Source organism: Scyliorhinus canicula, chromosome 20, assembly GCF_902713615.1.
Source record: "Scyliorhinus canicula chromosome 20, sScyCan1.1, whole genome shotgun sequence".
In the NCBI taxonomy this organism is placed as follows: domain Eukaryota; kingdom Metazoa; phylum Chordata; class Chondrichthyes; order Carcharhiniformes; family Scyliorhinidae; genus Scyliorhinus; species Scyliorhinus canicula.
The window spans coordinates 11,617,365-11,639,965 of record NC_052165.1 but is presented as its reverse complement, the minus strand read 5'-3'; the positions used below and the strand labels follow the sequence as shown (position 1 = coordinate 11,639,965).

At 48.6% G+C, this 22,601-nt stretch overlaps 1 protein-coding gene across 4 annotated transcripts in view; it reads right to left on the bottom strand.

The window, feature by feature from the left end:
- met (MET proto-oncogene, receptor tyrosine kinase) overlaps window positions 1-22,601 on the bottom strand; it is a 190,100-nt gene that overhangs the window by 141,345 nt on the left and 26,154 nt on the right. The window contains exons 1-2 of one of the 4 annotated variants that reach the window (XM_038780788.1): window positions 13,339-13,357; window positions 1,197-2,414 (exon numbers count right to left, since the gene is read on the bottom strand). The exons of 1 other annotated variant lie outside the window; for it this stretch is intronic. In XM_038780788.1, coding sequence (XP_038636716.1) covers window positions 1,197-2,411 — 1,215 coding nt within the window. In that variant the 5' untranslated portion in view covers window positions 2,412-2,414; window positions 13,339-13,357. Of the gene's footprint in view, window positions 1-1,196; window positions 2,415-3,148; window positions 3,160-13,338; window positions 13,358-22,601 lie in introns of those variants that run through there. 2 more of the 4 variants (XM_038780789.1, XM_038780787.1) reach the window with 2 other exon arrangements.

The window sequence follows — 22,601 nt, the reverse complement described above, 5'->3', positions numbered from 1 at the left end:
GGGTATGAAATGTTTGCTAGACACTGGGACCAACCTAATGGTCTTCCTTGGTATTGAACACTCCTATACTCCCACATCTTTACACACACAAGACGATTCTTGGCAAGGAAGTGTGATTTTCTTTCTCTCCATAGTGTTTTATCCCTTGCCAGCGTTTCTCTATCATCCTAATGGAAGTGCTAATCAGTTTAAAATAGACCAGTTAAAAACTGTGTTAAATGAAAGACAAAGGAAATTGATACAAGCACTTTAAACATGTGCACACTGTGAGTCTTTCATAGTCTGTCATCTCTCAGATTCTCATCCATTATTAGAGAAAGAGGATAACTCAGCTGTTGCTGTGATCAAATTGATTCCAGAAATCCATCTGATGAAATGCATCAAAAAAGCAACCCATCGCAAAGGACACCAACGGACTAAAATTCTGAACACAATCATTTTGTCTTGTATTTAAAATTTAGTGGGCTAAGTGTTGACGCCGTCGGAAACGCCGTCGCGTTTCTCGATGCAGTCAACATGGCCTCAGGATCAGCAATTCTGGCCCCTACAGGGGGCCAGCACGGTACTGGAGAGGTTCACGCCACTCCAGCTGCTGATCCTGGCGTCAACTGGGCGCCGCGGGGTCCGCGCATGCGCAGTGGCACCGGTGCCAAAGTGCACATGCGCAGTAGCTCCCTTCTCCGCGCCAGCCCTGACGCAACATGGCGTAGGGCTGAAGGGGTCGGCGCGGGAGAAAGGAAGCCCCCAGCCCGAGAGGCCGGCCCGCCGATCAGTGGGCCCCGATCGCGGGCCAGGCCACAACGGAGGCCCCCCCCCCCCGGGGTCGATCCCCCCCTCCTCCCCCACAGGCCGCCCCGGACCCTTCCATGCCAAGGTCCCGCCGGCTGAGAGCAGGTTAGAATGGCGCCGGCAGGACTCCGTTTTTTTGCGACGGCCGCTCGGCCCACCTCGGGCTGAGAATTGGGGGGGAACGCTGCGCCGCCCACGCCGGCGCCAATGGCGGAGAATCGCATCCCAGTGTCGGGGCGGCGTGGCACGATTTGCTCCGGTCGTGGGGATTCTCCGGCCCGGCTCCGGGCTGAGAGAATTCCGCCCAGTATCTTCTAATAATAAACATCATAATAACATGCCCTATCAAGCACCATAACTGGATCATGCATCTGCAATATCATCACTAAATTATCTATTTAACTCACCTTATTCACACAGTATCTATCAGTAGTGTTGTAAAAGTGACGAAGACCCTTTGAGAGACCTTTCTTGCAACAATCGTCAGCGAAATGTTCAAACAATTGATTGATGATTTTGACAGGAAAGGCACAGACAGCTGACCTATTGGCAGGTTGAGTCGACCCTGGTTTACTTTGTGCAAATACTGCAAAAAGGACATCCTCTTCCGTGGAAACTCCTAACTGGCTAGCAAGATCTGAACCTGGTTTTGTTGCATATGCCGCCTGCATGAGATTGAAGTCTTCGGTATTTGAGGATCTCTTCTTCCGTCTCTCAGTAATAAAGCATTCGAGTGGCATTTCTATATAGGAATGTAAATAAGGATCAGACAAGCTTAATCGAATAATTCTGGTGTGAGATGCCTGCGAGTTCAATGATTCACGTTGCACAGTTAAAAAATAAACGTAGCCACTGCTTTCGAAAGCATAAAGGTACTTGATAGGATAGGCATCCCTGAATCGTGGAATAACATCCATGTAAGACTTTTCAGTTAGGAACTGAAAACCATCTTCAGATTCCTTTAACCTTTTTATGGATAGCGAATGCAACGGGAATGCCAGAGGAGTAGAACTTAGTGTTGCTCCTGCATACACTTTCAGAAATCCAGCCTGCTTTGTCATCAGCACCTTTGTACCGAGAGGGCTGGCCATGCAATCTGGGCACTTGCTGGGCCCGTTGTTCCGGCGTGAATACATACACTGAACGTTGCTCGCGATATCAGCAGGGTCGTCATGCTGGAGGTTGTGGAGGAAACAAACACCATTCCTGGCACTGCCGCAGTGAATGAGCTGATCTCCATAAAAGGTTTCAATCAGTAGGACCATGTTGGTGTTGTTTCTCCACACATTTGCGGAGCTGTTACCATTTTCCTCACAGCGGTCACATGGCGAACAGCTCAGTGATTCCAATACGGGGCCGGTTTTGAATTCAGAGAGCTTTTCCAGGCCATTATTCACGACGTATATCTTATTTACTGCTCCCACGTATATGTGCCGATTGTGGAGGACTAAGTTCTGTATCAGTGTTTCGGAACTGAAGCTGGGAAAGCTGTACTGCACATTCAGGTCCACACCTGCATGTTTTTTTGCAGGCTCACACTCGCCATTGCTCAGACCCACTATCAAACTCCCAAAGAGCATCGAAAGAATGCTTGTTGGATGGTTCATTGTCGAAAGCATCATCAGCTGCAAGATAGAAAAATATAATTTAATGAATGGTAGATTACAACCAATGGTAAGAGTAATTACAATTTGTACTCTGTTTAATTTTAATAATTCCTTGAAACACATACAACCATCAGAACAAAACTATTAGCAGTCCCCCCCCAATGGCTAAACTGATTAAGATCTGTTAAACCGTGCAAAACATCTAGATCATGGGCGTGAGCCGGGTTAGCTGGGCTGGAATTCTCCCGTCGTCGGCATTCGCTCTTCCCGTCGGCCAGCCAGCGGGTTTCCCAGCGGTGTGGAGTGGTTTCAATGGGAAATCCCATTGACAATCAGCGAATGGCTTGCGGCTGATAAACATCGGCTGGGGAACCGGAGAATCCCGCCCCTGATATCAGCCATGGTGGCAGCGTAATGTAATTCATCTCAGTGTGCTTAGAAGGAGGGAGAAAAATAAACACCCAATGGCTATGGATGTATTTCTGTAGGAAGTGGGAACAGGAGGAGGTTAGGTCTGAGGGCTTCGATCCAATGTCTGCCATGCCGCCCACCATAGTGCAATCTACTTGCATGCACGGTGTGGGAAAGGTAACCAACACCATGAAATCACACTCCAGCAAGGGTCAATATCTTTTGAATGGAAGGTGATAAAAACTGGTTAAAGAATTTGGGAAAAATAAGTAATTAAATTTGCAATCCTTCTCTTCCTGGGATATGATTCCCTCAATATGAGCAGCCCTGCAGCAACTCACCAAGGCAGCCAGACCTCAGACTGCATTTTGAGATAGTGGGAAGGTTGTAAATGAAGATAGAAAAACAGCAGAGTGTTATGCTATTCATATTTAACAAGTACTTTCCAGCAAGAATTACGAGTAACCAAGGGTAGGAAAGCAAGGGGATTTCTCCTTTCCAGAACCAAGCTATTAAAGCTAATCGTTATGTTCAAATTGCGCCATAAGAAATCAAGTGACATTGCGGAATGAAAGCTGTGTAACTAAGACCTGTACAAAGTGCTGACTTCCCCCATTGTGCCATCAGGGGGCAAGTAATTGTTTTCCTTTCTGCAAACTGCTCTTCTAGATATTAGAACCGTCTATTGTGAAACAAATTTAGTTGTTTTTCTCTTGGAGAAAGTGAATTGATACAGACTCTGAATTTGTGCAGGGTCAAAATGGTTTCGGAATCCCCACAGGGTCACTTATTCTTTCTGAATGTATTTTAAACTCACAAGCAGTTAATGTAAACATAAACACTGTGTGGTTTAGCTCACAGCGCTAAATCGCTGGCTTTTAAAGCAGACCAAGCAGGCCAGCAGCACGGTTCGATTCCCATACCAGCCTCTCCGGACAGGCGCCGGAATGTGGCGACTAGGGGCTTTTCACAGTAACTTCATTGAAGCCTACTCGTGACAATAAGCGATTTTCATTTCATTTCATTTTTTCATTTCATTCCCTAACAAATAGTTCATTTTGCTCCATTATTATGGGCCAGGGTTTAGAGAACCCCAAAGTATATCATGGAGTTCACCTGATCCACAACTGTTAATAGATTTTGGTTATGGGGAGTACAAGGGCCCACTTTACAGCTGTAATGCAACAGAGATCTAAAGTATTTTAAAACAAAAACAATGTGTATTCTGTGAATCCAGTTAACATTTTGTAAACACACAGTAAACTTCTTATCAACTACCAACACTGATAATCCCCACAGATACAATACTCTATAGTTAACCCTTTGTAACTTCCCTGACAACATCCATAAGTCAAAGACCCCTTTTAACAAAGACAGTAGGTTTGCGTTCCTTACAGAAATAGGTGTTACTTTGAAAGCATCAAGTGATCTGGAGACATTCTTTAACATGCAGAGAGAGAGGCCAAAATACACCTCCTTGGTTTGAATGCACCTCTCCAACTGAAAACGAAACTAAAACTCAGAGCCAAAAAACAGCTTCCAACTCAAAGCGGAAGTAAAAAGCAGAGCCAAAGCCCAACTCCACCCACACAACGACATCACTGCAGCCACTTGAGAAGACAAACATTTCTTAAAGTGACATTCCTATGACACCATGAACACCCAATAAGTGCAGTATATCTAGGGTGCACTAGGCCTGATAGAAGACAATATCCCATGAGTTTCCAGTATTAGGCCACGCAGTGTGCCAGGTAAGTAAATGAGCAGAAGATCAGAAACCCCCACTCTCCTGCCTTAATGGAGGGGTGGATTCTCCATTGCCCGGCACAGGTTGCGGGATCCCTGATTTGATGAAGAATAGAGCATTGGCCGGGCATCAATCGTGTTCCCATTCCAATTTTCTAGTGCCCTGCTAGCAGCAACGGCAGCAGCAAGCTCTATGTTCCACGCCGGCTGGAGGATGCAAATTTGTGATTTGCACCCATTTGCATCTGATTAACAGACTGGAAGTCAGAGTCTCAATGCACCGTCCCCCCCCCCCCCGTTATGTTGGACCCTGCAGTGGGACAAGGGGATCAGTGCATAACTCAGGTGTTGCCCGAAGTCCATCAGAAGGACCCCTTCCCCTCCTCAATACAAAACCTTTCTGCTGTAAAAAAAAAAGAGGAATTGAAAGCACTTAGCTGCTTTTGATGTGGTGAGGAACTGTCACATCTAGAATGGTTAGCATCAGAGCAAGGTAATGGAGATGCATTCAAGCGTGAAGGGAAAGATAGATCACGATTCACCAAACAGCTGTCTCTAGAGTAATAAAACTATCAATCACTGGCTAGTGCAATGTATTGCTGCGTGATTTGAATCCCTTTGAAGTATACTTGTCTTTCGAGGAAGGCTACGACACTCGTAATGGCTGCTGCTTTAAATACTTTAGTCTGAGGCAGCGGATGTTAGGGAGGGGAAAGTGAAAATGCAGTGATTTTTCACTCTACTGCCTGGACTGCTCTTCAGCTTTCAGCAGGGGTAACTAATGGGGAGGGGGGTGGGGGGGCGGTTGGGTCACCTCAAGTTGTGTTCTGTGGGGGTGACCCGCTATTCCCAATATAGGTGGAGGGGTGGAGGATGTGTCTACTTGCCAGTGGAGGAAGGGACAGGATTTGCATTACTGGTGGGAGGAAAGACAGCTTAAAACGGTGGCCCAAAACCGGGATTCTGTCAGAATAAATTAGCATGGTAAAGGAGAGGGAATCACACCTCGGCACCGCTCCTAGCGCCAACAGAGACCAGCAGCAAACCTCCATTGGCAAGACCACTTACTCTCCAGAACGGAGAATCCAAGCCATGGTTTTGAAAACTTAATACAGGATAATTCTTGCCTCATAGATACTATGGGAGGTATTCTCCCAAGTCCCCGCAGGAGTTTCCGATGTCGAGTATGGTGGAAGGGTATGGCGGTAAACTGAGAAGTCTGCATGAATTCACAATAGGATCTTCTGCTGGTACCCACCATGGTCGGTCAGTACACCACATGTACAGTAAATGCCTTTGGCATATCATTAGCGGGCCTGACGCGGTATCTCCAGGGCCTCCGTGATGCTCTGCCTCCGCCGGGGGTGGGCTGTGGTGGACGGGCACGGAACACCATTGCCGCAGCCTGCAAGGCAGCCATGCGGCTGCGCACCCCGCTGACTGCCCGCTGTGTACTTAGTGCCGTGGGTCGTATGAGTGTTCCCCTGAGGTCACTTCTGGCCCCAGCCGACCTATCAACTGGATGGGTGAGCTCCAGCGTAACCATGCCATCTTGTTGGCTGGGGTGACTGTATGCGGGGAGTGGAATACTAATACGCGTCTGCAGCTAGTCAGCCTCTCGAGTGCCAAACCCAATCCTGGCGAATCCAATACCGCTTTCCATTGGAATCGCGCATGTTCCACATGGCGCCGGTGCTAGCTCATTAACGGGTCCGGAATTGCTCTGGGACTGCCGCCAATGTTGCTGTTCGTAAATGTCCACAGATTCTGTTGCGGTATGGTGGGCAGCACGGTAGCACTGTGGATAGCACTGTATCTTCACAGTGCCAGGGTCCCAGGTTCGATTCCCCATTGGGTCACTGTCTGTGCGGAGTCTGTACGTTCTCCCCGTGTGTTCGTGGGTTTCCTCCGGGTGCTCCGGTTTCCTCCCACAGGCCAAAGGCGTGCGGATTAGGTGGGTTGGCCATGATAAATTGTCCCTTAGTGTCCAAAGATGTACAGGTCAGGTGGATTGGCCATGCTAAAATGTCCAAAAAAGGTTAGGAGGGGTTTTTGGGTTACGGGGATAGGGTGGAAGTGAGGGCTTAGGTGAGTCGTGTTGCTCGTTTTACTGGCGTGTATTAACATGCCTCCGTTTAAAGGCCGTGTGCTTAACACTGCTATGGCTCTGTGTATGTAATTATGCTCAGGAGTCGCCAGATGCCGTATTTAGACACCTCACAAGTATATCAAGGTCAGGTTCAAAGTAATAAATCTGTACACCGATTAGTAAGTCCAAACGATTGATATTTATTATGATAAATATAATAAATGCACATGCATACGCTAAAGAGACTAACTTACTTCTAATACTAAACAACTAAAATACTTATCTAGACAGGAACAGTCAAGGTCAGGGAGCAAGGCCTTCGTCCCGTTCTTGGTCTGCAACTCTCAGGTACTTAAAGTTGTCAGGGTCTAGCAAAGTCTGGATCACGTAGCGATCGTTGTATTGGCACTTACAGTTCGATGGCTGATGCTCAACGGCCGGTGCTGAAACTGGAGTCAGGATGCGATGTAACAAGTCTGGGCCGGAGTCTGGAAGCAACAGACCGAGCCATGTGCGGGGTCTATTCTTATAGTCCCTAGAAGTCCGTGCCCCTTCGGGGCGGGCCTTTTACCTGCCATGTATCGATTGGGCCTTTCCCAATCGATATCTTCCAAACCCCCCAATCTGAGGGTCGCCCCTCGATGGGTGGGCTGTCCCTATGGTTCTTTGTGTTGGATACAGTGGTGCCGTTCTGTCTGGGCGTCTACTCAAAAGTATCCATTCATACTTAAATGTTTCTATTGTGTGGGGTCTGGATCTGGATCACCTCATTACTATGTAGATCTTGTTGCCATTTACACCTTTGGCTGAGACTCTGCACCTGGCCACAAACTGGTTTCTGTACGTGCAGAATGCTAATTAGTCTTCTGCAAACTGCTTGTCCTTGCTAAGACTGGTTTTTCCCTGCAGCCTTAGCAGTTCTCCATTTTGTAGCCCAGTGTCCATCTTAGGTGGCTACAGTCGTTACAGACTCGATGGGCCAAATGGCCTCCTTCTGCACTGTATGTTCTATGTTCTAGCAAAACTTACAGTGGGATTTCCCGGGTCCCGCCAGCTGCATTATTTGGCGTGGTGCGACCATGCTAGCAGCTGGATTCTCTGTTCCCACAGCTGGACAAATGGTGTTCCCCCATTGAGGCCACCTCACGGCGTCGGGAAACCCGTAGGCATGGGAGGGTTGCTGGTGGACTGGAGAATTCCGCCGATGGAAAATTCCACTGTCAGTCTCTGAAATGTAGAATCCTGGGCGGGACTCTGTGATCCTGAGGGTAAGTGTTGATGCCATCGGAAACGCTGTCACGTTTCTCGACGGCGTCAACATGGCCTCAGGATCAGAAATACTGGCCCCTATAGGGGGCCAGCATGGTACTGGAGAGGTTCACGCCACTCCAGCTGCTGATCCTGGCGTCAACTGGGCGCCGCGGGGTCCGCGCATGCACAATGGCACCGGCGCCAATGCGCGCATGCGCAGTGGCTCCCTTCTCGGCGCCGGCCCCGATGCAACATGGCGTAGGGCTGAAGGGCCCGGCGCGGGAGAAAGGAGGCCCCCAGCCCGAGAGGCCGGCCCGCCGATCAGTGGGCCCCGATCGCGGGCCAGGCCACAACGGAGCCCCCCCCCCTCCCCACCGGGGTCGATCCACCCCCCCCCCTCCCCACCGCCCCTGGACCCTTCCACGCCGAGGTCCCACCAGGTGAGAGCAGGTGTGGACGGTGCCGGCGGGACTCTGGTTTTTTGCGATGGTTGGGCCGAGAATCGGCAGGAGGGCCGGGTAGAGTGGCCCCCAACCGGCGCCGCACCGACCACTCCAGCGCCAATGGGGCCGATTCTCCGGAGAATCGCGACCCGACGTCGAGGCGGCGTGGTGTGATTCACGCTTGTCCCGCGATTCTCCGGCCCGGCCCCGGGCTAAGAGAATGCCACCCCCTGCTCACAGTCACATAATGGGAGAATTCTGCCCCACGCCAACAATGTGAAAGCTGTAACAGCCACGTATTACTCAAAGGAGTACTGCAAAGCATTGTATGCACTGATAATGCCACATTTTAAATATGTGTGGCTCATTCCGTGCTGCCCACCATACAGGGACAGAATCTGTGGACTTCTGTGGAATTTTGTAAAGGGAGACCAAGCAATTTAATTTGAGCCCAATCATTTCTGTGTGGTTTGGATTGCACAAAACCCTGCTTTGCCATCCATCCGTCCATTGTCGCTTTGCTGTTGTCATCAAAAGAACAAAAAATACATTTTTCCTTGACCAGGATCCCCTGTTTGAATGGACGTGGTGGTTTATTATTACCCTGCACCTATCAAAGATATGCTTTCACTATTCTGAGTAATTTCCCCGAGGAACTGATCTGTGGTTTTGTGGATTTTATTTATACCATTGTAAACACAGACTACTGACTCACGGAAGGCAATTGTGCTTGCTCTTCCAAATTATATTTGTGTCCACTGATCTGGCGTGAGGCTGCACAACAAATCAACTAATTTCATTAAGTGTTGTAACAGATGAAATAACGGCCATTTAGAAAACTGCTGTCCACCTATATAATTTGACTAACAGCTTTTAATTTGGTTATTGATGAAGACAACCTGTGTGGTTGATCCCACTTAGAACTTGTAAAGATCTTCATGACAATTTACTTGGGCAGGATGCTTCTGAAAATGTATTGCCTTTCTGTGGGTGGGCATTGAGGCACTGCGATGGAAAATAAATTGGCAACTTTCTAATGCTAGGCTCAAACAAGAGTTACAGAGAGCCAGTTGACATGTACCAAATCAATTTGCTGTGCAATGTTGGGATTAATGTGTTAGTTTTGATGTAGGGTGGGACTACAACCCAACATCAGAAAGAAAGCCTTGAAATATTAATTGTGCGACTATAAAGAAGGGAAGTAATCCTATTCTCTTGGCCTCCTTCAATCATCTTGGTTGCTGCCCTTGGTTAAGGGCAGCATGGTAGCCTTGTGGATAGCACAATTGCTTCACAGCTCCAGGGTCCCAGGTTCGATTCCAGCTTGGGTCACTGTCTTTGTGGAATCTGCACATCCTCCCCGTGTCTGCGTGGGTTTCCTCCGGGTGCTCCGGTTTCCCCCCACAGTCCAAAGATGTGCAGGTTAGGTGGATTGGCCATGATAAATTTCCCTTAGTGTCCAAAATTGCCCTTAGTGTTGGGTGGGGTTACTGGGTTATGGGGATAAGGTGGAGGTGTTGACTTTGGGTAGGGTGCTCTTTCCAAGACCCGGTGCAGACTCGATGGGCAGAATGGCCTCCTTCTGCACTGTAAATTCTATAATATCTGTAAAGAAAAAGATGAAGACCAGTTTTACGATTATAACAATGGTTTGAAATTTCAACTCATCCATGCATCTGGGGCGGGATTCGCCGTTGCACGACGCTGATATCGTAATCAGTGATCGGGCGAAGAATCCCTTCCGATGTCCAAATCGTAGCCGGCGCCGGTTTGACTCCGGTTTTCTATCCTCCGCTCTTCCGAAATACCGTAATTGCGTCGCTTTGCGTCATTTGAAGGCCCTTCCCCGAATCTCCGTCCCCGATGGGCCGAGTTCCCGACCATGCGGGGAACGAGTGGGTCTCAGCGGTCGGGAACCCGACGTGGCAGCTGCGGACTGTGTCCAGCGCTGCCACAGTCGGCCGGAAGCTGTGCTGCTGACCGGGGGGTGAGGTTCGCAAGAGCTGAGGGTACTGGTGGGGGGTTGCTGGGTCGGCAGTATTTGGCAGGTTGGATCCGCGCAAGGACGGCACCATGTTTTACGGTGTGACCGCTGCAGGACGTCGCCATGTGAATGCGCGGCCACGGAGCTGGCTATTCTCCGGCTGTTTTTGACATGGGAGCCGGGAGCTTTACCCGGCGCGGCTGCTAAGCCCACACCGGATGCACGATGGGTGAGGGGTCGACACCGATTTTGGTGTTGTAAAATGCCACAGTTCCCACGCCGGCATCGGCACTTTGCCTCAAAAACAGTGAATCCAGCCCTGTACTCTGATAATGATGGGTTACTTTGGGCAGAATTCTCCCAATCCACCCATGACAGCTTTAGTGACCGACATGCATGGAGAATCTGGGAGAGGCAAGAAACTGGAACACCCGTTGGCAAAAAAAAAGCATATCAATTCTCCCAATGGCTGGTTAATGGTGGGTCACTCTTCCCACTGGGAGGCGGCACAAACGCCATTTGCATCTCATAAAGGTTCATTAAAACAGCTCCCACCGGCATCCTGTCAGGCCTTCCAACTTTACGATACGCCAGTGGGGAATCACGTTGGCATCAAACCCGCTTGATAAAGACTGGCATGCTCAAGACGGCCCTCAGTTCCCCAGCAGCGTGGAGCTGAGTACAACATGCAAAGCCTACCTGCCATAGTCCTGCACTCCTCCTGATGGGCTGCCTGCCAGGGCAGACCGGTTATTACCCTCCCTCTCCGTGCTGAGTAGGTCTTCACGGACGGCATCGTGCTGCTGGACCCATGGACACCACCTGTGTCACCTGTCATGCACATGCACCCATGCACATCATGAGGTGAAAGCAGGCAGTGACAGACACCCAGGTGAGCCAATCAACACACAGAACACCAGAGGGGGGCTTCCCACTATAAAACACAGAGGCATCAGCACTCTGTCTCTTTCTACTGGTGACAACTGTAGTGACAGTCAGGGTGTACAAATCATTCAACACCTTCTACTCATGGATCAGAGCTGAGCCTGGTCTAGATAGTTAATGTTAGTTTACTTAGAGTAGTAGAGAGTCAACCCACAGGCAGCTGTGTGTTTCGTTACTGACGTTCAATAAATCTTATATTGAACCAACGCCTCCGTTTGGTGTACACTTGATCATTTAACTGCATCGTGTGCAGCCCGTGTTACCCCAGGGTGAACAACACATCACCAACTCCGATCAGTACAGCGCCTGTCGCTTGGGAGTACAAGGCTCTCCTTTGTCCCCCAACCCTGGTGCCACACACCAATGGCTGACTCGAATACACTCATGCAGCCACTGCAATGAAGGTCCAAAGTTCGACTGGGAGTGGGTGATGCGGGGGGGGGGGGGGGGGGGGGGGGGAGGCGGGCGGGGGGGGGGGGTGGATGTTGTGGAGGGGTGGTGCAATGTGGAAGTCTGTGCGAGGAGTTGAGTGGGGAAGGGCAAGGGCTGGTGATGCCTGGTAGAGAGGTTAGGGGGTGGAGGTAGAGAACTAACAGTGGGAGGCAGAGGGAAGGCCGAGGGAGGCAAGGTGGACCCTGACAAGGCTGGCAGCGTGGTGTACCCCAGCTGCAGGGTGGGGCAAGGGCCGTGTGCTCCGCAGGAAAATTGCACAGCTTGGGGCATGGGTTTTGCCAGGGTCGAGCGCACCAAAGGCAGAGCCGAGGATATAATTGAGTGAACTATTGTGGCAATCGGAGGGCCAGAGCAGGAGAAGAAGGGAATTTGCAAATGTCATTGCAGATGAGAGTATTGTTTCTCGGGACTGAGGCAGAAGGTTTGGAAGGGGATGGGAGTGGTGAGCAATGTTTGGAATTGGTCAGAGATGGCCTTGTCGGTGATTGACATGATTGGAAGAGAGGCCATATGAGATGGCAAGGTCACAGGGGTAGTGCCGGCCACTGCAATACTCCATAAATCGACAGGACAACTGAAACTGCAGATACAGTACTTCTGGAAGTATCGATTTTCTAGTCACTCCTAATCCAGTAAAAGGGGAAACATTGTGGCAATTATTTGTGATCCAATAATAGGACTGAATTGCGACCACTATGAAGGAGTCAAATCTTTACAACCTCTCCACACCACAGCTCTCGTGAGCTGTAATTCTTGACAGATTTAATTCCCCTGCCAATTAGTTACGAATAGATTTATTCTGTATAAGTCTCTGTTGCTTTCCTTCACTTTCAAATGCAACAGTGAACAGCTTTTGTGATGGAGCAATACTAATCTTATGATTACAGTAAAGGTTTGTTTAACGTGAAGGATCGGGTGTCTCTTGCAGGTTTCGCAATGTGTATTTGTGGGCTGGATTTTAATAATAATAATAATAATCTTTTATTGTCACAGGTCGGCTTACATTAACACTGCAATGACGTTAATGAGAAAGCCCCTAGTCGGCACATTCCGGCGCCTGTTCGGGTACACCGAGGGAGAATTCAGAATATCCAATTCACCTAACAGCACGTCTTTCGGGACTTGTGGGAGGAAACCGGAGCACCCGGAGGAAACCCACGCGGACAGGGGAAGAACGTGCAGACTCCGCACAGACAGTGACCCAAGCCGGGAATCGAACCTGGGACCCTGTCGCTGTGATGCAGCTGAGCTAGCCACTGCGCTGTTGAGTGTGTCTTCCGCTGTGGGGAGGGTTGCAGTTGCAGGTGAAATATGTTGGGTGCTCAGCTGACCTCCGTCCCGACCATCCCCAACTCGTTCCCAAAATATTGGGGGGGGAGGGGGAAAAGAGTGGGGGTTATGGGCAGCCAGCCCTCGAGTCCAATGAAGCCCTTAACTGCCCAGTTAATTACGACAATCTGCCTTCCGTCAAGTAAACCATGGGTGGTACTGTAACGCAGTGGTTAGCACTGAAAATCCCGGCCTTCGTTTTGGTTACAGTGGCTGTCTTCCCTGACATTTTTAATTTACGGATCATTTCTTTATTCAAAAATTTGTTTATTTGTTTATTCAAACTCTCACCAATTTCTACAGATGCACCATAGAAAGCATTCTTTCCGGTTGTATCACAGCTTGGTATGGAGCCTGCTCTGCCCAAGCCCGCAGGAAATTACACAAGGTCGTGAATATAGCTCAGTCCATCACGCAAACCAGCCTCCCATCCATCGACTCTGTCTACAATTCCTGCAGCCTCGGAAAAGCAGTCAGCATAATTAAGGACCCCACACACTCCGGACATGCTCTCTTCCACCTTCTTCTGTCAGGAAAAAGATACAAAATTTGAGGTCACGTACCAACCGACTCAAGAACAGCTTCTTCCCTACTGCCATCAGACTTTCGAATGGACCTACCTCGTATTAAGTTGATCTTTTCTCTACACCTTGTTCTAACTGTAACATTATATTCTACAGTCTCTCCTTCCTTCCCTATGTGCGGTATGCGTTGTTTGTACAGCATGCAAGAAACAATACTTTTCACTGTACACTAATACATGTGACAATAATAAATCAAATCAAAAAAAATCAAAAAAGAGTATAAAGAGCCACTTACTGACCTGGGAGTTGAGTGGCATCAGGACATATTTATCTGTAATGTTTCACTCTGTGAATAAACCAATTAAAGACTTGCTCTGGATCCTTCCTTCACCAAATGGCTATTGAGAATATAACAGAGAATGGGTTCGTTCCGTACTGGGTCAAGCACCCATCCTAGCAACCACATAATAGGATGCCCCACATTGTTTCTTTATTTATTTTTTAATTTTTATTTTATAAATTTAGATTACCCAATTATTTTTTCCAATTAAGGGGCAATTTAGTGCGGCCAATCCACCTACTCTGCACATTTTTGGGTTGTGGGGGTGAAACCCACACAGACACGGGGAGAATGTGCAAACTCCACACGGACAGTGACCCAGAGCCGGGATCGAACCTGGGACCTCAGCGCCGTGAGGCAGTTGTGCTAACCACTAGGCCACCGTGTTGCCCCTGCTCCACATTGTTAAACTTAGAACTTGGCAGTGGCAATCTCCTGAGATGGGGAGACACAAAGAGCATTGAACTGTGTGTTGGATCAAAGATTTCCAAAGCTTTTAGGCCCAGAATTAGGGTAGACTTAGGGCAGCACAGTACCACAAGTGGATAGCACGGTAGCTTCATGGCGCCATGGTCCCAGGTTCAATTCCCCGCTGGGTCACTGTCTGTGCAGAGCCTGCACGTTCTCCCCGTGTTTGCGTGGGTTTCCTCCGGGTGCTCTGGTTTCCTCCCACAGTCCAAAGACGTGCAGGTTAGGTGGATTGGCCATGCTAAATTGCCCCTTCATGTCCAAAAAGGTTAGGAGGGGTCATTGGATTGTGGGGATAGTGAGGGTTCAAGTGGGTCGGTCCAGAATCGATGGGCAGCGTCTGGTCTCAGCATATAAATACTTCCAACAATTAGTGCTCGCGTGACGTCTGTCTGAGAGGGCCGGAGCATCATGGAGGGCCGGAGCATCATGGAGGGGTGGAGCATCATGGAGGGGCGGAGCATCATGGAGGGGCGGAGCATCATGGAGGAGCGGAGCATCGTGGAGGGGTGGAGCATGGAGGTAGCCAATCTGCTGATGAGATTTAAATCCACGCAAATGACGGTTTGGCATGAGTCCGACGGCACGGCGTGCAAACTTTGCCGCCGCCACCAGTGGGGCATCGGAATTGGCGGCAGGCGCAGATTTTCCACTTGCGCTCTATTTATCCGCCCCATCGCAATTGTCTCTGCCGGCAGCGGGAAGCGGAGAATTCAGCCCACTGTCCATAACATTAACCTTTTTTTCCTCCCTCTTTTCCCATTTTGATAGATCTACTGTGGAAACGACGGTTCTTAGATTTAGAATTTCCTTTCGATTCATCACTTGCGAAGCTCACACCTCCCAGAATGTCAAGTGTTGGCCGTCATGTCTGCAACTTGTTTTGAGATAATAACCAGAAATTCGGGAACAAGTCTAGCAGCCGTTCCTGGTAACTTCTCAGCATTTCGACAAATACATGGATAGGATGGGTATAGAGGGATACAGCAGTAGGAAGTGCTGAGGGTTTTGGCCAAGAATGGTATCATGACCAGTACAGGCGTGGAGGGCTGAAGGGCCTGTTCCTATGCTGTATTGTTCTTTGTACATTTCAAAGAGCTGGTTACCGTCAGCTGTTAAGGGAGGAGGTGTGGTGGGGGTTTGTGTTGTTTTTTTCTTTGCTATGTTGTGTGTTTAAAATATCAAAACATGTGAATAAAAATATTTTCAAAAAAAGTAAGGGAAACAGCAACACAAAACCGTTTAGGTCAACAGACTTGTGATATTTGCCCATCCATCTGAGCAAAGAGACCTGAATTTCCCGTTAAATATTTAAATAAACATTGCTGCTCTGAGGCTGAAGAAATCATTGATGCAAAGAGATAAGTGACTTTCTCATCGCAGTCTAGTGTCTGCAGGTAAAAATACAATACAGCCCTCAATCTTAACTGCTGTAAATTGAATCGGCCAAAATGTTGAACTAAATGTGCTACTACTGCACACGGTAAAACATGCAAGCCCACTATTTTTCAACCATTTTAGAATAGGAACATTTTATGAGACTAAGGCAATGAATAAACCTGACTAATGATCTCCTTCATAAATATTGCACGTTAAGAAAGCACTCCATTGCAAGATCGCAAAAATACATTAGATTTCTGCTGGAAGCAAAGGCTTCATCCCATAATCATTAGACTGACCATGTGGCAAATCAGGAGGATTTCCCGAGTGCCCATGGATAGATCCATCGCTCTGCGATTTCAGCATCCCACCTTTTCTGTGGAAATGCCACAAAAGAACACCTGGCCCTCCCAGAGGAGCTAATTTGCTTCTGTCTGCAAGAGGGAAACTGCTCGGCATGGTAGCACATGCTACAGGATCCCAGGTTCAATTGCTGGCTTGGATCACTGTCTGTGTAGAGACTGCACGTTCTCCCCGTGTCTGCGTGGGTTTCCTCCGGCTGCTCCGGTTTCCTCCCACAGTCCAAAGATGCGCAGGTTAGGTGGATAGGCCATGCTAAATTGCACTTAAGTGTCCAAAAACGTTAGGAGGGGTCACTGGGTTATGGGAATAGGGTGGAAGGGTGGGCTTAAGTGGGGTTTGGGGCTGTTTTTCCAAGGGTCGCTGCAGACTCGATGGACCAAATGGTCCCCTTCTGCACTTAAATTCTATGTCATATGTTCGAAGTAGTAATAGTAATAGTAATAGGAGATTCAATGGTTAGGGGAATAGATAGGAGATTCTGTGGCCGCGAGCGAGACTCCCGGAAGGTATGTTGCCTCCCAGGTGCCAGGGCCAGGGATGTCTCGGATCGTGTCTTCAGGATCCTGAAGGGGGAGGGTGAGCAGCCAGAAGTCGTGGTGCACATTGGTACCAACGACGTAGGTAGGAAAAGGGGTGTGGAGGTAATAAACAAGTTTAGGGAGTTAGGCTGGAAGTTAAAGGCCAGGACAGACAGAGTTGTCATCTCTGGTTTGTTGCCGGTGCCACGTGATAGCGAGGCTAGGAATAGGGAGAGAGTGCAGTTGAACACGTGGCTGCAGGAATGGTGTAGGAGGGAGGGCTTCAGGTATTTGGATAATTGGAACGCATTCTGGGGAAGGTGGGACCTGTACAAGCAGGATGGGTTGCATCTGAACCAGAGGGACACCAATATCCTGGGGGGGAGGTTTTCTAGTACTCTTCGGGAGGGTTTAAACTAATTTGGCAGGGGAATGGGAACCGGATTTGTAGTCCAGCAACTAAGGAAGCCGATATTCAGGATGCCAAAGCACGTAATGATGCAGTGGGGAAGATAACACTGACAAAGGAGAGTACTTGCAGGCAAGGAGATGGGTTTAAGTGTGTATACTTTAATGCAAGAAGCATCAGGAATAAGGTGAGTAAATTTAAGGCATGGATTGGTACTTGGGACTACGATGTGGTGGCCATCACGGAAACTTGGATAGAAGAGGGGCAGAAATGGTTGTTGGAGGTCCCTGGTTATAGATGTTTCAACAAGATTAGGGAGGATGGGTGGATGGCATTGTTAATTAGAGAAAGTATAACAGCTGCAGAAAGGCAGTTCGAGGAGGATCTGCCTACTGAGGTAATATGGGTTGAAGTCAGAAATAGGAAAGGAGCAGTCACCTTGTTGGGAGTTTTCTATAGGCCCCCCAATAGCAGCAGAGATGTGGAGGAACAGATTGGGAAACAGATTTTGGAAAGGTGCAGAAGTCACAGGGTAGTAGTCATGGGTGACTTCAACTTCCCAAACATTGAGTGGAAACTCTTTAGATCAAATAGTTTGGATGGGGTAGTGTTTGTATAGTGTGTCCAGGAAGCTTTTCTAACACAGTATGTAGATTGTCCGACCAGAGGGGAGGCCATATTGGATTTGGTACTTGGTAATGAACCAGGGCAGGTGATAGATTTGTTAGTGGGGAGCATTTTGGAGGTAGTGACCACAATTCTGTGACTTTCACTTTAGTAATGGAGAGGGATAGGTGTGTGCAACAGGGCAAGGTTTACAATTGGGGGAAGGGTAAATACAATGCTGTCAGACAAGAATTGAAGTGCAGATGTTGGGAACATACGCTGTCAGGGAAGGACACAAGTGAAATGTGGAACTTGTTCAAGGAACAGGTACTGCGTGTTTTTGATATGTATGTCCCTGTCAGGCAGGGAAGAGATGGTCGAGTGAGGGAACCATGGTTGACAAGAGAGGTTGAATGTCTTGTTAAGAGAAAGAAGGAGACTTATGTAAGGCTGAAGAAACAAGATTCAGACAGGGCGCTGGAGGGATACAAGATAGCCAGGAGGGAACTGAAGAAAGGGATTAGGAGAGCTAAGAGAGGGCATGAAAAATCTTTGGCGGGTAGGATCAAGGAAAACCTCAAGGCCTTTTACACATATGTGAGAAATATGAGAATGACTAGAGCGAGGGTAGGTCCGATCAAGGACAGTAGCGGGAGATTGTGTATTGAGTCTGAAGAGATAGGAGAGGTCTTGAACAAGTATTTTTCTTCAGTATTTACAAACAAGAGGGGCCATATTGTTGGAGAGGACAGTGTGAAACAGACTGATAAGCTCGAGGAGATACTTGTTAGGAAGGAAGATGTGTTGGGCATTTTGAAAAACTTGAGGATAGACAAGTCCCCCGGGCCTGACGGGATATATCCAAGGATTCTATGGGAGGCAAGAAATGAAATTGCAGAGCTGTTGGCAATGATCTTTTCGTCCTCACTGTCAACAGGAGTGGTACCAGAGGATTGGAGAGTGGCGAATGTCGTGCCCCTGTTCAAAAAAGGGAATAGGGATAACGCTGGGAATTACAGGCCAGTTAGTCTTACTTCGGTGGTAGGCAAAGTAATGGAAAGGGTACTGAGGGATAGGATTTCTGAGCATCTGGAAAGACACTGCTTGATTAGGGATAGTCAGCACGGATTTGTGAGGGGTAGGTCTTGCCTTACAAGTTTTATTGAATTCTTTGAGGAGATGACCGAGCAAGTGGATGAAGGTAAAGCAGTGATGTAGTGTACATGGATTTTAGTAAGGCATTTGATAAGGTTCCCCTTTGTAGGCTTGTGCAGAAAGTAAGGAGGCATGGGATAGTGGGAAATTTGGCCAGTTGGATAACAAACTGGCTAACCGATAGAAGACAGAGAGTGGTGGTGGATGGCAAATATTCAGCCTGGAGCCCAGTTACCAGTGGCGTACCGCAGGGATCAGTTCTGGGTCCTCTGCTGTTTGTGATTTTCATTAACGACTTGGATGAGGGAGTTGAAGGGTGGGTCAGTAAATTTGCAGATGATACGAAGATTGGTGGAGTTGTGGATAGTGAGGAGGGCTGTTGTCGGCTTCAAAGAGACATAGATAGGATGCAGAGCTGGGCTGAGAAGTGGCAGATGGAGTTTAACCCTGACAAGTGTGAGGTTGTCCATTTTGGAAGGACAAATATGAATGCGGAATACAGGGTTAACGGTAGGGTTCTTGGCAATGTGGAGGAGCAGAGAGATCTTGGGGTCTATGTTCATAGATCTTTGAAAGTTGCCACAAGTGGATAGAGCTGTGAAGAAGGTGTGCTAACGTTCATTAGCAGAGGGATTGAATTTAAGAGCCGTGAGGTGATGATGCAGCTGTACAAAACCTTGGTCAGGCCACACTTGGAGTACTGTGTGCAGTTCTGGTCGCCTCATTTTAGGAAGGATGTGGAAGCTTTGGAAAAGGAGATTTACCAGGATGTTGCCTGGAATGGAGAATAGGTTTTACGAGGAAAGGTTGAGGGTGCTAGGCCTTTTCTCATTAGAACGGATAAGGATGAGGGGCGACTTGATGGAGGTTTATAAGATGATCAGGGGAATAGATAGAGTAGACAGTCAGAGCCTTTTTCCCCGGGTGGAACAAACCATTACAAGGGGGCATAAATTTAAGGTAAATGGTGGAAGATATAGGGGGGATGTCAGAGGTAGGTTCTTTACCCAGAGAGTAGTGGGGGGCATGGAATGCACTGCCTGTGGTAGTAGTTGAGTCGGAAACGTTAGGGACCTTCAAGCGGCTATTGGATAGGTACATGGATTATGGTAGAATAATGGAGTGTAGATTAATTTCTTCTTAAGGGCAGCACGATAGCATTGTGGATAGCACAATTGCTTCACAGCTCCAGGGTCCCAGGTTCGATTCCGGCTTGGGCCACTGTCTGTGTGGAGTCTGCACATCCTCCCTGTGTGTGCGTGGGTTTCCTCCGGGTGCTCCGGTTTCCTCCCACATTCCAAAGATGTGCAGGTTGGGTGGATTGGCCATGATAAATTGCCCTTAGTGTCCAAAATTCTATGATTAACCTAGGACAAAAGTTTGGCACAACATCGTGGGCCGAAGGGCCTGTTCTGTGCTGTATTTCTCTATCTCTACTGTGCACAGGTCTGCTCAACATAAAAGGGTTAGAGAGGTACTGGAGGATGTATGAGAATGATTTACAAGAGCGGAGTGGTTCTAACCATCAGGAAAGGAGGTGGTGGTGCAGGGGTATTATCACTGGACCAGTAATCCTGAGACCCAGGGCACTGTTCCAGGGACCCAAGTTCAAATCCCACCATGGCAGATAATGAAATCTGAATTCAATAAAATTCTGGAATGAAAAGTCTAATGATGATCATGAAACCATGGTCGATTGCTGTAAAAACCCATCTGGTTCACTAATGTCCTTTCGGGAAAGAAATCTGCCATTCTTACCTGGTCTGGCCCACATGTTACTACAGATCCACAGCAATGTGTTTAACTCTTCACCGCCCTCTGAAATGGCTGCGCTAACAACTCAGTTCAAGGGTAATTAGGGATGGGTAACAAATGCTGGCGTTGCCAGCTGCACCCACATCCCATGAAAGAATAAAGAGATTAAAAGAAATACCGAGCAGAATAACCAAAAAGTCCACCTGTTAGTCTTTTCTCAGGAACAGAGAAGGCTCTGAGGTGACATGATGAGGGCTTCAAAACTGGGGAGTGGGTTTCACAGGGAAGAAGCCAAGACAGTTTGAACTTCTGAGCTGCACAAATTTAAGGCAATCACGAATAAAATCCAACAGGGAATTCAGGAGACACTTCTTTATCCAGAGAGTGGGTAGAATGTAATTCTTGCTGTCACTTGAGTAGTTGTGGGCGTGTGGAGTTTGCACTTTCTCCCCGTGTTGGAGTGAGTTTCCCCCGGTTTCCTCCCACAGCCCAAAGATGTGTAGGTTGGGTGAGGTTGAGTGGGGGAGTGGGCTTGGGTGGGGTGCACTCTCAGAGGGCCGGGCAGACTCATTGGGCCGAATGGCCTTCTTCTGCACTGTAGAGATCATGGGTGGGATTCTCTGAACCCGCGCCGGGTCGGAGAATAGCCCGGGGGGGGGGGCACCAATCCCGCCACGCCGTTCCGATGCCAGGCCGCCAAGTCACCGGAAAATTGGCGCCAGCGGTCGGAGGCCATTGAAAGCGGACCCCACGGTGATTCTCCGCGCTCGACGGGCCGAATGCCCGCTGAGTTCTGCCGAGTCCCACCGGCGTAGTTCACGTGTGGCCCTATCCGGCGAGATCTCGCCGTTCTGGCTGCGGGGGTTGTATTGGTGGGGGAGGGGCGGCGAGGGGAGCCGACTCTGTGGGGAACTCCACGGTGGCCAGCCCACGATCAGGAGCTACCGATCGGCCGGCCGGCTCATTCCGGGGGAGCCTATATTCCTCGGGCCCTTGTCGGGCTCCGCCATGTTGCGTGGGGTCTGGCACGGAAACGCAGACCCACGCCGGCAGTGCTGGGGCCCGTATCGGCAGCTGGAGCTGTGTGAAGCGCTCCAGCTCCGTGCTGACCCCCTGTGGGTTGGGGAAATCGCTGCTGTTAGCGGCCAGATGACACCATCATAAAACGCTCCGGCGTTTACGACGGCGCCAACACTCTGCCGCTAAAACGTAGAATCCATCCCTCTATGTTCCAGTTTGGGTGAATACCATAGATGTCTTTAAGATTAAGTTTGAAAGGAACACGAGGGTGACAGCAATGGAAGAATAAGGTTAGATGACGTAGTGAGCAGGGGGTGTTGTAAGCATAAACATCAACACGTACCCAGTTGGGCCTAATGGCCTGTTTAAGTGCTGTAAATTCTATTTTATGTAACTGGAGTTAAAAATGCATGCATCTTTTGCAAATTTCAGGCGATACTAGAATACAGTTTTCTGCAAACTCCAGGTTATGTCATTTGTTAGTTAAGTTAGACAGGACAGCGAGCCAGGACAGACTCCAGGGCTAGTTCTAACTGCTACTCAAATTAGGTAAGGTTAAAAAAGTTGGGAGGTGTAAGAAGCCTAGACATGATAGGAATACCTCTTATAAAGTCTTCCCTACCATTGTGACATTATTTAAGGACCATTGATAGATCACACTTTCTTGCGTTCCTGATTTGTTCAGGTCTGGAGATCACTCATGGCTTTTAGCTTTGCCTGGAGAATCAGCTTCATAACATTTACTGTCACAAAGATCTCTGGATAAAAGATTGCTCCATTTAAACGTCCTGCTGCCTACCACTCCCTGGAATAAACACGAGGACTCTTGTGGTCTCATTCTATCTTTGTTTCCTGAGCATTGTGTTCTCCATATTGTGCCACACCATCTCTTGGTTTGAATAAGTCTATTTACATTAGCTTGTATACATTTGTCCAATGGCATGGCATTTGCTGCCTTTTCAAAGTGCCAAAAAAACCTGGTGCACATCCTATTTGATGTTCAGTACATTATGCAC